The sequence below is a fragment of the Oryx dammah genome, unplaced genomic scaffold, assembly GCF_014754425.2.
Source record: "Oryx dammah isolate SB20612 unplaced genomic scaffold, SCBI_Odam_1.1 HiC_scaffold_29, whole genome shotgun sequence".
In the NCBI taxonomy this organism is placed as follows: domain Eukaryota; kingdom Metazoa; phylum Chordata; class Mammalia; order Artiodactyla; family Bovidae; genus Oryx; species Oryx dammah.
Window position 1 is genome coordinate 57,252,469 of NW_024070213.1, and position 15,176 is coordinate 57,267,644.

At 37.6% G+C, this 15,176-nt stretch overlaps 1 protein-coding gene across 4 annotated transcripts in view; it reads right to left on the bottom strand.

The window, feature by feature from the left end:
- NEDD1 (NEDD1 gamma-tubulin ring complex targeting factor) overlaps positions 1 to 14,646 on the bottom strand; it is a 45,537-nt gene extending 30,891 nt beyond the window's left edge. The window contains exons 1-5 of one of the 4 annotated variants that reach the window (XM_040232773.1): positions 14,520 to 14,646; positions 12,183 to 12,326; positions 8,566 to 8,660; positions 4,747 to 4,863; positions 2,780 to 2,920 (exon numbers count right to left, since the gene is read on the bottom strand). In XM_040232773.1, the coding sequence (XP_040088707.1) occupies positions 2,780 to 2,920; positions 4,747 to 4,863; positions 8,566 to 8,660; positions 12,183 to 12,318 (489 nt within the window). In that variant the 5' untranslated portion in view covers positions 12,319 to 12,326; positions 14,520 to 14,646. Of the gene's footprint in view, positions 1 to 2,779; positions 2,921 to 4,746; positions 4,864 to 8,565; positions 8,661 to 12,182; positions 12,327 to 13,560; positions 13,756 to 14,137; positions 14,240 to 14,519 lie in introns of those variants that run through there. The other 3 variants (XM_040232774.1, XM_040232771.1, XM_040232775.1) reach the window with 3 other exon arrangements.
- Positions 14,647 to 15,176: the final 530 nt, after the last annotated feature.

Genomic DNA, 15,176 nt, shown 5'->3' on the forward strand with positions numbered 1-15,176 from the left:
AAAAACACAACCCCAAACAAAAAGGAACAGACTTGAATAGTCACTTCACAAAAGAAAGTATACAAAAATGTGCCCAACTCATTCAACAGAGAAATGCAAATTAAAACCACCATGAGATACAATTACACAACCATTAAAGTGGCTGAAGTGAATAAGCAAGACAATACTTGATATGAGCAAAAACGTGGAACAGCTGAATCTCACATACATTGCTTATAGACATATACAATGGCACAAGCACTTTAAAAACTTTTTGACAATTTTTAATGAAGTAAAACTTAATGCCCACCCTAAGACTCAGCAACTTCACCCCTGAATATTTACTCAAGAGGAAAGAAAACATATCCACAAAAAGACTCATATGAGAATATTCATAGTAGCTTTCCCACAATAGATACAAATGAGAAACAGCTCATACATCCATCAATAGTAGAGTGGATAAATGGTGGTATATCCTTATAATGGAAACTTCACAGGAATTAAAGCAGTATAAATTACTATTCCATGCAACAAACATAATGAAGACCAGGACACCAGACACATACAATTCTTTTAAGAAATATGAGGTAGTGACTGGAAAGGGTTAAGAGGGAGACCTATGGTATGTCAGACATGTTCTGTATCTTGATTTTGGTAAGATGCAGTTATACAGGTGTATGCATGTATAAAAATTCATCAAGTTTTATATTTAAGATATAAGTACTTTATTGTATGTATCTTGTACATATCTCAATTTTTAAAACTTTAATATTTTACAGAGAATAAGAGAAAGAGCAATAACCAAAACTCTCTAGTAAAATACAGTAAAAACTTAAATACATGGCAGTATCTAACCTAATATTTATGTTACTGAAAAGTCAACCCAGAATTTATACATCTAAACTTATCATGCTTCTAATATATCATGCTTCTTCCAAAGAAGAAGAAGAGAAAGAAGGAAGAAGAGGAGAAGGAAAGTTGGGGGAGGGAGAAAAGGAAGGAGGGAAGGGGAAGGGGAAGGAAAAGAAGAAAGAAAAGAAGAAGGAGATGAAAGAAGAAGAAGAAGGAGAAGACTACTCTGTTTCTTTAAAAAGCAAATCATCTATTTGAACACTAGATTTTTTTTCCAATAGTTTCAATATCTATGGGCTTAGGTTTTATGTCTCAGTTATAATAAAAATAACCAAAAAATTACAAAAACAAAAGATTACTTCCTATCTTTATGGCCATATTAATCATTCTCTGTGGTAAATCACTTATCCTCATCCATAAAATGCAGAAAATGAGATTACCTCTAAAGGCTTTTTTCAGTTCAAGGATTCTATGGTTCTGACATTCAACTAATCAAAATATTCTGACTAGTTCCCTGTCTTCCAAAATAAAAGCCAAGCCTTCGGTCTGGCATTCAAAGTCCCATATCAACATTAGCTCCTACTTACTTTTCTTTTTTCTCACATTAGCCCTATATAAAACCCATATACTTTCCTTTCTCTTTATTTTTGTTTGTATGATTTCCTCCAAATAAAATACTCCTCTCCCAAAGTTCTTTATTAATGTATTAAAATCTTTATCTTTAAATGTGCTCATCCACTCACATATTTATTGGCGATCTTTCCCATGTAAGGCACAAAGTTAGACAACAGCTGAGGACAAGGAAACAAGACACAGTTCCAACTACTCTGTGGACATGCAAAGAGCTAAACCCAGCACAAGGCAGAATCAAATTACACAGTAGCAAAACAAAACCAAACCCTTAGACCTAGCCTGAGACCCAGCTGAAACTGTCCCTTTCTTCAATTTTCTCTCTGTTATTCCCAATCAGATCGTTTTTTCTCTGTTCTGAATGATCATAAGATTGTTTCTCAACAATCTCTCACTTTCTCATAAACCTCATCATTTATATCTCTATTACCTCAATATACCTGAAATCTGAGAAAAGACTTTTTTCTGTATATTTTTAATACTCGTTAAATTTTCCTTGAACACTAAACATAAACTGTTCAAAGAATGATTTTAAGGCTTTTCAAAACTGGAGCGCTCCCATATTTTACCTAAAAATACTTATGGCCAAAGTGATTACAATAAAAAGTAAGAATAAAAGAACTTGCACCTTATGGGAAATTCCTGTGGATAATTTCATGGAAAGTTAGTCAAGAACTAGATTTCTTGAGAAACTAAATTTATTCTTTTAAGAATTTTATAGACTAATTTTTTATAAAGAAAAATTCAGTAACTGACTAATTTTGCTTTATAAAAGCATTTATAAAGTATTTCCTTTATAAAATATAAAGTATTTCCTTAAATACTCCTGTATTAACCTGAAATACATAAATATGCCTTGGTATTGTAACTATCACATACTTGAAACAAACAAAAAAGAAAACTCTATTTGCCCTGTGCCTAAAAACAAATACTTCATGTCCATCAGAGTATTTATGAACGTAAGTATCGGTCTTGTAGCTGACATAGTTTAAGTTATTCAATACTTCTATAATTGTAATGCCATAGATTAATATCCATGTTTTACGCTTAATCTATTAATAATTATTTGTGTTTTTTATCTGTAGTTAAGTTCTAGGAGCATGTGACCATTCAAAGCATAACTAAACTCATATAAGCTCCATCATCTAATATACACTAGTTTTAAAATACTACCATTAAAAAATAGATACCTGTAAGTTTTTCCAGCATGCTAAGTGCAAATTTTAAATACTTAATTTTAAAAACTTAAATTCACTGCCTTATGTAAGATAATTAAAAATCTCTTATCAACTTTATTTTGAATAAACCCATACTGTACCTGGTTATTACCGTGACCAAAAGGAGTACTAGATAAATTAGTGGTTACACTGTGCAAAATAATTTCACCACTGAGAGATCCAGAAGCAACGTAGCAGTCATTCCAATTATATGTTACACAAGTTACTTCATCTTTATGATCCTGAATGAAAGAAATGACAGTAAATAGAATGCCACACAACCTTCAAACAGCATATTTTTCATGTTTTTTTGTAAACATTATATATTTGTCAATCTAATATTTGTTTAACATTTTCCTCAAAATAATCTTTAAAAAAAAATGTACACAAATGAATAGTAAACTATCTGATCAGCACCAAGTCTTTTCAGGGAACAAAGATTTATTTTTCATAACCATAACAATGATCAGGCACTATGAAACAAGACAAAAAGGAAAGGTAATTTTCCAAATGGCATTATGCCTACATAAAGAATTCACTTCCACTGACAAGTAACATTTATTGCAAGTTGACTATTATGAGAGTCCCTGCCCTTGAGAATATTACTGTTCAATTGGGAAGACAGGGCGTTTAAGTAAACATGCAAATGGCAGAATGAATTCTAAATGACTGGCAGAGGCAGAGAGTCAGAGGAAAGCAAAAGAGGCATCACTATGAACTGAGTTGACAAAGGAAGCTTTCCAGAAGACAGGAAGCCTGACTTCAACCTTAAAGAAAGCGATTAAGAGGTAAGTTAGGGGAAAGAGAATGAAACCTAACACTGCAAAATGGAAGAGAGCCAAAAAAAAAAAGCCCCAAAGCCAAATTGAGAAAGCATGTTTGAGACTTGATAGATGCTGCTTCCGTCTGTTGAGTACCAACTTAGGCCGGAGTTTTAATTATTATTAATCTTTAGAACAAGCATGGGAGGCAGTCATTTTTCCTATTTTACAGATGAGTTAACTAAGGTTAACAAACTGCAAGCTCACAAAACTGCCAGTGGCAAAGCTTGGATTCAAGCTTATTTTCCTCCCATTATACTAGCACCGTCTCCCTGATCCATAGGGGAATCCACTTTGAGGAAATAAAACCGTTTAGTTTAGAACAAACTGAGTTCACAAGGATTATGTTTTCCAAGATTAAATTAAAGGCAGCAGCCTAAGAGCACAGTGGTCAGCATAGTTTTAACAATTTGATGTCACATCTTAATAACAGAAACAAACCAATCTTTGTATCTAATAATTAATGTAATAACAATAATTGTAGCTATAATATTCCACTTATTTTACAACTTTCTCAAATGGTCTCTAAAGCATGCCAGGAGATGGCTTTACATTTTAGGAAATTCTTTCTCTGTGTAGGTATGTGTGTGTGTATATAAAATATGTTTAAAATTTCACATATTAAAACTTTTTTGAAGACAAAAATTGAAAACAATTTTAAAGATGAACTTCCAAATACCAAAACGATAGAAGTCCAAAAAAGCAATCACAACCAGAGGCTTTCACAGTGATTCTTTTCATTTTCTGAAACTGCAAAAGCTATTTAAAGAAACACTAATTATAAATAGTAAATTATTCTAGAAACATTTTATTACCAAGATGAAAATACACACAAAAATAACACAAATAGCAGCAGAGAACTAAGAAGCCGTATCTCCAAACCGATTACCAGATTGAATACTATCATCCCGAAATCCCTCTCATTTTTTCACAAGAGCCTTAAAAAGATCTTTAATGACAATAAACCATATTTTTTTAAAAAATGAAGGAAGTGGTCCACTTAAGAGCAGAACAAAGTGAAAAAATAAGGAAAAAGTTTTAACCCCAGCAACACAATAACACAGTAACATACCTGGAAGGAAAAATAAACTCAAAAAAGTAAGCTTTTGGCTACACATCTTTATATTCCCTAACAAATCTTACTTCATTCTGAAGCTGCTTATTTTTATCATAAAAGCTCAAAATTAAATTTTGGTAATTACTAATAAACACATTTCTGTAAAGATTTTTTTTTTTAAGTTACTTACCTTAAGAGATCGATGAACTCTTTTTGATTTTAAATCCCAAATATTAACAGTATTATTTAGGCCTCCGCTTACCAAATACATAGACGTTGAATTTAAACTGACACATGTCTGCTTTTGCTATTTAAAAAAAAAAGTCATGTTAAGTTAATCAAGACCAGAGCTGACTTTCAGTTCTCATCCAACACTTAGTAAGCACATGAAAAACATCTGAGGGAAATGCTATAGACATGTCCATTCTTGTACTAAAGATTCAGCTCTCATCATCTTCCACAAGGATTCAATAGTCTGCAAAGTGTTCAAAATGGCTTTAAGGAAATCAACCAGATTCATGTTCTTTCCACAGAAAGGTGGTGACCGAGGAAGCTTAGGAAACCACCACGTCTCGGAGTCCCTTTAGGGCTTACTTGCCCTGCATATTGTCTCTTTAACAACACCTGCTCTTATACTCCACAGAATATCTCAAATTAAAATCAACCCACAGCTCAGAAAATTCTAAAGGTAGAGGAGACTTTGAAGAATGCCTAGTTTAAATCCTTCAATTTACAGAAGGGGGGAAGTTTTATAAAGAGGACAAGATACTAGTCCCAAGTCACAGTGCCTCTCCCCAAAATGGACCAAGTCTCAAACATCCTGTCATCAGAAACTAACTCTACACTCTTCCCCCGCACTGTAAGGCCCCACTCATCCAGATACTCAAGACAGAAGTTCAGAAGGAACCTTGATTCCTCGTTCTCCCTCCACTCAGTCTATCAGCAAGTTCTCTAAAGTCCAACCGTAAAATATACCCCACAGGGGCCCCACTCTATCTACCGTCACTGCAAGCACCCTGATCCAAAACTTGTCAAAGAACAACAGCAGCCTCCTAACTGGTTGTCTGCCCTGCACTCTTGCTTCCCTACATACCATGTTCTATACATAGAGTGACCTTTATGAAATGTAAATCAGATCATGTGTGTCTTATTTTAAAATCATCAGTGGCTTCCAATCACACCTAAATTCCAAACTCATCAACCTGGCTTTCATTGCCCTATTCATCTAGCCCTTTCTTAACTGGTCCCTCACCAGTTTCCTCCCCACCCACTGATTCTCTAGGCACAAGGACCATCTTCCATTCCTTAAATGTAATAACACTGTATTTGCCTCCAGACTTCTACACAGCTATTCTTGCCTGGAAAGTCAATTCCCCTGAACCTTGGCTTGAATGACTTCACCTGATCAATAGATATCAACTTAAATACCACAACTTCAGAAGACCCCTTCCCCACCTAATGTAACCTGCTAACTCAATAACGTATTTCAGCTCTCTGCATTAACAACTTACCACTATCACTGGGTACTGTTTACTCGTTTATTCTGTCTCTCACCAGAATGTCAGTTTCCTTAGAGCAAAGACCATATCCATGTTCAATAAATATTTTTAGAACAAATGGCTGAAAATACAGTGGTAACCAAGTTTTCTCACAATGAGTACGTATGCCTGTCATCTATCTGGTGGTCTCATCAGTAACTATGCTACAATGTTGCATGGTTGCTGTTTTTTCCTATTAACTTTCAGATACACTATATAGTTACATTAATTATTCCCACTCCAGCTGAACACCATAAGGCGGGGCAATAGAAATTAATTCCAAAGGGTACATTTTGTGACTGAAGGCAAATTACGTAGCTCTAGGCAAGTAATCTCATCTTTCTGAGCCTACATTTCTACCTTTGAGAAATGAAAGATGAGGACCAGACCTACTGTTATTGATAGTCCATGCTTTTCAAAAACATCCTCTGCTCAAGAGAGCACCAGATTCTTAAAAGGGTGCAGATGACCCCCTCTCTCTCCCCCAAGGTTTCTTCCAGCTTTGAAATTCTAACCGAGTCAAAATTATTAACACAAAAAAATATTGGGGCACATTACATCAATATTTAAGTACAGTCACTATAATTCTCTTGCAGACATCATTTGAGGAATTGACTTTGGTCTAAATAGACTAATAAAATTTAGAATCTGGTTATTACTGCAGATCAGGAGTTTACCTTCAAATAAAATAGATAAGAATAGCATCCATCAAAGATCAATATATTAAAATTCCAATCATCAAAAACAACTGAAATTATTCATAAGGGCTCAGAACAAAACCTATATTTTTAGCTGCTTACCCTAATGAGAGAGGATTTTTATGTTAATATATTATTAATGTAGGTAATGAACTTAAATAATTAATGGAAATTGGTTATTACAGGAATCCTGTACCCTAAGACAAAAGCAATGGGTAGAACTTTAAAATCTAAAGAAAACATCAGGTCAAATTTCTAGGTTATCATATCCATTATCATACTGTCAAGACCAATCTGTCTACTTTAAAGAGGTAAAATATAAAATCAAAGAAAATTAATATGGACTTTAAATAAAGTTCCACCTTAAACAGTGGCAGAAGTGGAGATCAAAATTGTTTTTGTTTTTTGGCTTTATATTTGTTTTGGCTGTGTCAGGTCTTAGTTGCAGCATGCAGGGTCTTTTGTTGAGGCATGTGAGACCTAGTTCCTGGACCAGGGATCGAACCTGCATCCCTTGTCCTGGAAGGAGGATTCTTAACCACTGGACTACCAGGGCAGTCCCCAAATCAAAACTGTTTTGATGTCGATATTTAATTCAACAAATGTTCGCTGATCAACTTGGACATGATCTGAAGATCCAAAAATGACTACGGTGTTCTGCCTGCTCTTGGAGAGTACAGCTTACCTTACCGCCTAGTGGTACTCTGGGGGTGCAGTTTCAATCCCTGGTCCGGGAACTAGATCCCACATGCCTCAACTCCACTTACCGAGGCTGAAAGGCAAGTGCCGTTCCTACCCTTAACACACATTCTATCTGTCCCAGTCTCCATCACCTGTGGGCTGGAACTGATGCTGAGGTCAATCCTACCAGACACCTTTAGGAAAGGACTGCTAGAAATAAAAGGACTGCTAGAAATTCTAAGTCATTTTTATTAATATGTTAGATGAATTTATATTGTGTGGTCCTGCTGTGTACCATTCCAAAGCAACTGGAGTAGAACAATTACTAATTAGGCCATCTTATCTACTCCAGTGTATAAAATCATGACAATTCATTATGGTTTAGAGTCCACTATAAAACTTTGAAACTTAAAAAAAGAACCACCAACTATATATTCCTTTTTATTTAGATTTTATTTAAAATGGAAACAAATTTTAAGAAGTGTGTGATTGGAAATGAAAAAGCCAGTATTATCCTATATCAGAGAGATTAACTTATGAAACAAAAGGGTGAGGATACATAGTGAGAAATTCATTTAAATGCTCTGGGACCAAAGCTCATTTTGACAAAGCCCGTTCTGTTACAGGACGGCTTGGAGAGGCTCAGGCAGTACCCACTGGACCGAAGCTAAAGCAGAAGGTCACCATCAGATAAGGGTCTTTAGCTGATGGTGCTGAGCCCATTGTTAGTAAGGGAAGGGCTACATCATTAGGACTCTTTTGGTCAGATTAACCTAGGAACCTTGGTGGAACAGTCCTAAAAGGTCACAGCAATACCAGGAAACCTCCAATGGAGAGGGAAAATGGAGATGCTACCTAGCTGACAAAATCTAAGTCCTTGATTGCTCCCCTAGGATCCAATATTATTTTACCTAAAGATGTATCAGTAAGCACACTTATCTCACCTTCAAGTGTTAACTGTATTATTTTAAGCTCAGGTTAAGAATAATGCTTTTAAACTCCTTTATATTTAGTTGTTAGCACCATAATAAATAAGCAATTACCACGCAAGCAAGACTAAGATTTTTAAAAGTTAAAAAAAAAATCACTTACCCCTTCACCAAGCTCTAAAAGCGGGACAGGTTTACATTTGCAACTTGAAACAACTATTTTGTCACCACTGGAAGATGCTGTCACTAGAAAGTTGTCTAAATCAAGAGTTATGGAGCATCAAACAATCCAAGAGCAGCTCTAGCACTCGACTATCATTATAAAGAAATGTAGTGATAAAAGCAAGCAAACTAAACTAAGAAGACAAACAATGAATATAGTTGATACATTAGCTTTCAAAACTGGCTCAGATTACTAATTACTAAGACTAATTCTCTTTACTACTGCAGGGAAGAACTATCCTTTTTGACTTTGCTATCACTTGAAAGCTATTTAACCCGTGTGAAATACTACCCCATTTTCAAAGAGTAGGCCAGAAGGTCTAATTTTATCCTTCAAGAATGAGAGCATGATAAAAGCAACATCAAGCAAATACGAATCAGCCTTTTCTTCTATAAATATGGTTTAAGATAATTATTTAGTAATGCAGTGCTTGATACCAGTTTAAACTAGGAAGCAAATGTCCATATTAGTCTCCTATTTTTCCACTAAAAAATAAAGCCTGATATTTCCTGGAATGGAATGGACTGGAATGTTTGGATAGAGCATTTCAATTTTAAATGGATTAAGAATATTATAGTGTATGTAGCAAATATAAGTAAGTGCGATTACACAGCAACTATGCGTTTTATTTCAGCTTAATTAAATTTAAATTATTTAAAATACAATTTTAAATTATTAAAATAAGAATTATTTAAAATTTGATTTAATAATTTAAAATTAAATTTACCTTATTTCACATAAATAAGTGAAATAATCAATAAACACAAAATAATGTATTTTAAAACTTACATGACTAAACACAATAATACAACCAAGAACAAGAGCCTGATTTTGATAGTCAAAACAAAATATCAGAAGTTTAAATATACACTTTTAACCAAGTCCAAACTGCATTACTTTAAGTGATTTGTAAAATATTCAGCTATTTTGTGAACAGATCATGGACTGTAATTTTATCATGATATATGATTCAAACAAAATCACTTCCACCTATCTAGATTTTATAGCACCGAGAAAAATAAATCATTTTCCCTTTCCTTGGCTTCTTCCTATGTTTACTGTTACTCTTCTCTACAGAATATATTAAAGAAAGGACTAAACGAAGATACTACAAAAGTATACTCAAGTTACTCCATTCATTTCTCATAGTTTTAGAAGTCTTAAGAAAGTGAGGAGTGTTACCAGGAGGACCAAAAAAATAATAAACTGATTTAAAAAAAAAAGAAAACTGATCTTCACGGCACCTCACCATTAACTCTGTCCTTGGAATCCATGCTAAGTGGTCCCCAAATCTGAGTCTGGGAATCCCTTGGGCTTCAGTAACTAACCTCTATGGAAGGCATCAAAGCCTCAATAGGAATAAAACTATACAAAGGTTTCCAGTGCACATGTACTTATACAAGAAAACTACAGAAATAAAACCGGTTTCCAAAACCCAAAGGACACCATCACATAGTCATAGTCACATCAGTTTTGTTGCTAGACCTTTACGTGGTTTATCAGTAAATGCCAACTCCTAATAAAACTCCTTGGAATAAAAAATAATCACTAAGAATTGGTACTTTTATGTAGTAACAGGGAAAATTAAGCTCTAAACATAATAAAAATCTAATATAGAAGCAACATCACATATTTGTCACTCTCTTTAAACATTTCCCCCCACTATAGATCTGCAGAAGGCTTCAAAAATGCAGTCCCCTCACTTGAGTTTGATTAACAGGGAGCCAAAGTAACTTACTTTGCTACTTTAATACAAAATCAAGGAATGATGAAGAGGAAAGTTTAATTCAAATAGAAAACTTGTCATTTTTGTTATATGTTTACAAGAATAATTAGACTGGGCATGAAAACTGTCTAATGTTTTTGTTCATGAATCATTCATATTTTAAAGCTTTGATATTTTTACTTTCATCAGGAAACAGAATATTACTACTTTGATACTGATAAGATCAGATACATGTTCAAGCTTAATCTGTTGTTTAAGAAACAGTGTATAAGTTCCATAAAACAATGATTATCTCTACCATACCAAGAATACAGAACATTTTCATACAAAAGGTAGTAACAGTACTTTGTTTCCAGCAATGGTTCTCAACTGAGGATGATTCTGGCCCTCATAGAATTGATATGCGGCAATTCCAAAGATGCTTCGCAGCTGTCACCACTGGGGCTACTGGTATCTCATTGGCAGAGGTCAGAAAGGCTTCTAACCATCCTACAATGCACAGGGAAGCCTCCATGACAAAACATTATCTGGCCCAAAATGTTAGGAGTGAGATACTGAGAAATCCCTATTTATGAGTTCATTTTATCCACCAGGAACTTCCCTGGTAGTCCAGTGGTTAAGGGTCTGCCTTGCAATGGAAGGGACATGGGTTTGATTCCTGGTCAGGGAACTAAGATCCTGCATGCCACTGGGGAGCACCACAAATAAAGAGCCTGCAGAGAGCCTGCATACCGCAATAAAAGATCACACATGACTCAACTAAGACTCAAAGAAGCCAAATAAATAAATCTGGGCTTCCCAAGTGGAGCTAGTGGTAAAGAAACTGCCTGCCAATGCCAGAGACCTAAGAGATGTGGGTTTAATCCCACAGTTGGGAAGATTCCCTGGAGGAGGGCATAGCAACCTAGACCAGTACTCTTGGCTGAAGAATCCCATGGACAGAGCAGCCTGGTGGGCTACAGTCCGTAGGGTCGCAGAGTTGGACAAAACTGAAGTGACCTAGTACACAGAAATTTACTAAAACAGGAAGGGTGGGAATCAGAAACATAAAAACCTTAGGAAAATTCAGTCAAGATAATTTATCTATCTTTTTGGGAAACAAGACTATTTTCAACACAGATACAATGGAAGAGAAACACAGGAAATACATCAGTAACATGGAACTGTTCTACAATTTTTATCTCCTCCCTCAATTTTTTCTTTTGTCTTCAAGTTCTGTCTTGAATTTCCCAACCAGATCCACAAATATGCAAATGTAGGTGCAAAACATTATTCCAAAACTTTCAGGATTATTTCCACCGTTACCTACCTTATTCTATTTAATTCAATAACGAACTGTTGATACAAAACTCTATGGTCTGCATCTAGTAGCTAACATATATTTTTAATAGCAGTGCTTTTAAATGTAGTGGGTTGCAAGTAAATTTTTTTAATGAAATCAATGGAGAATTTCAGTTTTCAATTATATGATATGTCACTGTTTAGTCGCTAAGTCATGTCTGAATCTTTGCAGCCCCATGGACTATAGCCTGCCTGGATCCTCTGTCCATGGGATTTCCTAAGCAAGAATACTGGAGTGGGTTGCCATTTCCTTTTCCAATGGATCTTCTTGATCCAGGCATTGAACCCACATTTCCTGCTTGGCAAGTGGATTCTTTAATACTGAGCCACCTGGAAAGCCCCTATCATATGGCATATTGTTTATTAAATTCCTATTTCATTATATCTTTCACAGCTATGCCAAACATATTTCTCATTATGGATCACACACAAAAGTTTCACTGCTACTGGATGTTTAACATAGTGGCTTTTTTTTTTTTTTAAAGGATACTATTGCTGCTCCAACACACTGAGCTGATAACATGTGGTGCGGTGTGTGGGTTGAATTTATCCACCAGTGTCATAGATGAAGCATCCCATATTTTAACATCATCTCCCGATGAAGCAAATCTGAGGTTTTCCTGCATGACTGCACCTACAAATTGTTTAAAACAACATGCTTTAAAAACAATTAAGAATAGGTTTCAAACAAACAAACCAAAAAAAAGAGTTAAAATGAGGCATCTTATCCAAAACAAGTGGCTCCACACATTCACTTGTGTCCCAGAGACTGCGATCACCACAAAGATGAGTTACTGGATGGATCTTCCTAAAATGTAAACTAGATCAAAGTCTTAGTTGACCTTCCCAAGGGCTCTCCACAGCAATTACAATGAAATGCAGCCTCCTTAGTGCGGAGTGTTTCATAAACTGGCCTGACGTAACTTTCCTTTCTTCCCTGGGGCCACCAAACACACTGACCTTCTTTCTCACCTCCAAGTGTTTCTGTTACCTCGTCTGCCAGAAATGACCTTTCCCAATTTCCCATGGTCATCTCCTTCACATCATCCCAGTCTCAGCTCATGATTCGTCCTCAGAAAGGCCTTCTCTGACCACCATGGCTAAACCAATTGTTCTGCACCCCATTCTCCTGTTAACATTTTTTCATGGCCCTTCCTGCTATCTGCAATTCTTATTCTCATAACATCTGTGGCCCTTGACTTGACGAAAACAAAGATCTCGAGGACAGGAATTTTTGTCTTGTTAATTACTGGTCTTCAAACATTCCTGGCACACAGTTGGTACTCAACAAATAACTGTTGGATAGGTAACTTCCTCATCTTGAAAAAAAAAAAAAGATATGATAAACTGTAGCACTCCTGCAGGTTAGAATCCCACCACTGCAGATCTTCCAAATAACTCTAAAATTAGCAAATACAACCTGAGAAGATGTCACTAAGTTCCTATACCAACACCTGATCCACAATGCCTTCGCTTGTGTTATCTATTCACGGTACACGGTTGGAATGCATAATTCTTACAAAGTGATTTCACAAATCAAGGCAGTCTAGAAGACAAAAAACATAGTAATGCATGATGGGTAAGAAAAAAACATGGTCAACAACAGCTTGGGAGAAAGGGGAAGGGAAGGGAAGGGTCTAAAAATATACCTTCACATCTTCCTGGTGTGGACAGTGTCAAGAGAGTGGCAGAGCATAAGTGATGTCACAGGTTCCCAAGTCATCAAAAAAACATCACATTTGTAAGTATATTTCGGAGGACAACTTAGAGACACAATAAAATAGAGGGGTCTTTCAACTCTCAAGAGGCTGAAATTTTAATGTGTTTATAATGAGGCTGAAATTTCGTTAACTAGAAAAGTCACTTACATGATTCACTCTGCTTCATTCAGCAGATAAACACAGTTCTACCAAAAGCCCTTCTTAGTCATCTGTTGAAATGTAGACACAGTGTTTGAATTTGGTGCCTTAACATGTTATAACTTATGCTCTTTGGATTCCTTCTCAACAACAATGAAATGCTGGAAAAGCATCTGAAAACCCAGGAAAAAACACTGAAAGAGGTCTTTTCTGTAATCTTAGACCACACCTGTTGAGCGGTGTGATGTAGCGGAAAGATCACTTTCCTGGCTCAGATGACCTGCCCCAGAGTTAGGTGACAGTCAGTTTGGCCGAGTCACTCAATGTCTGTTTGCTCCTCTCAAAGGAGAGAGGGGAAAGGCCCATCAACCAGTGTTCTGAGAACTGAGCGCACTTAAGGGCGCGGCATATTAGCCTCAGAAAGAGGCTCCCATCAAAAGCGAGCTGTCAGGACACACGGCCGTAACACTATCAGCCTCGCGGCTACAAGAAACAACTCACTACACTTAGCTTAAGCAAAAGCTCTCCAACTTTCTTTCACCCAAAATGCATTTTACTCGCAGGAGTCTTGCTCAACTGGAGTTACCCTGTTAAATGCATTCGAGCGCCTGCTAAACGAGTCGAATTTGAAAGGTTTACAAAAAGGTTAACGGGACTGCTGGCAAGCGGAAAACTTTCCGGAGTCGAGGCAGCCCCCGGAGCCTCCTCCGACCTGCCCCAGTCGACTCGGGCCACCTCTCAGGCCCGACCGGGGGCCGCTGCAGGCGGAGGTGCGCGACCCCGGCCCGCGGCTCCCGGGCACTTCCGCGCCAACCCGGCCGCCGCGCCCCTGCCCGACCCGCTGGGTCGCGGGGAGCCCAGGGACCTCCGACCCGCCCCCTGAGGTGATCGGAGGGCGGGTGGGGAACCAGGAGCGGGCAAGTACACGGCGGGCGGCGGGCCCTACCCCGGAACCTCCGGAACCTCACCTCTCAGCTGCCGTACACCGGGGGCCTCAGCGCGGCCCGCTCCGGCGCTGGGCTTCCGGCTCCCGCCTGAACTGTTAAACTTCGGCGGCCGGAAGTCCCGCCTCTGAGTGGCGTCACCAGGAGAGGCGCTTCCCCAAGGAAGGGCTCAAGTTGACAGGGCAGGGCCAGGGACAGTACTGTGTCTGGGTTCGAGTCCTGAACCAAGCGCCTGGGAGGGAAGGGCGGGAACTGAGGGTCTGGGCGGCTCCTCTCTGCGCCAGGGAGGCGCTGGTGCCGCTGGCTGCTTCCTTTTTGTCATCCATTTGTTCGCTGACTGCCTCTTGCATGCCAGGCACTTGGCTAGACTGGGTTTACAGGGCTGAGTTTAGCCTGGGAATACAGGGGTTCGGTCAGCGCCTCTGCTCTCTAGCCAGGTGGAGCTACAATCCAGTATAAGGGGCAGACGATCATCAATAATTACATACTTAAATGAAAGGCGGAAACTCTTGAGAGTTGCCTCAGAGAAAAGGTCTAAGATGTATGAAAGGGAAATGAACATGGATGTGAGTTTGGGAAAGGCTTCCCGGAAGAGGAAACCATTGAGAGCCAAGAATACCCGCTGCAATTTACAAACCAGGAGACACGATGAGAAAAGCTAAGAAATAATGGAAAGCATAG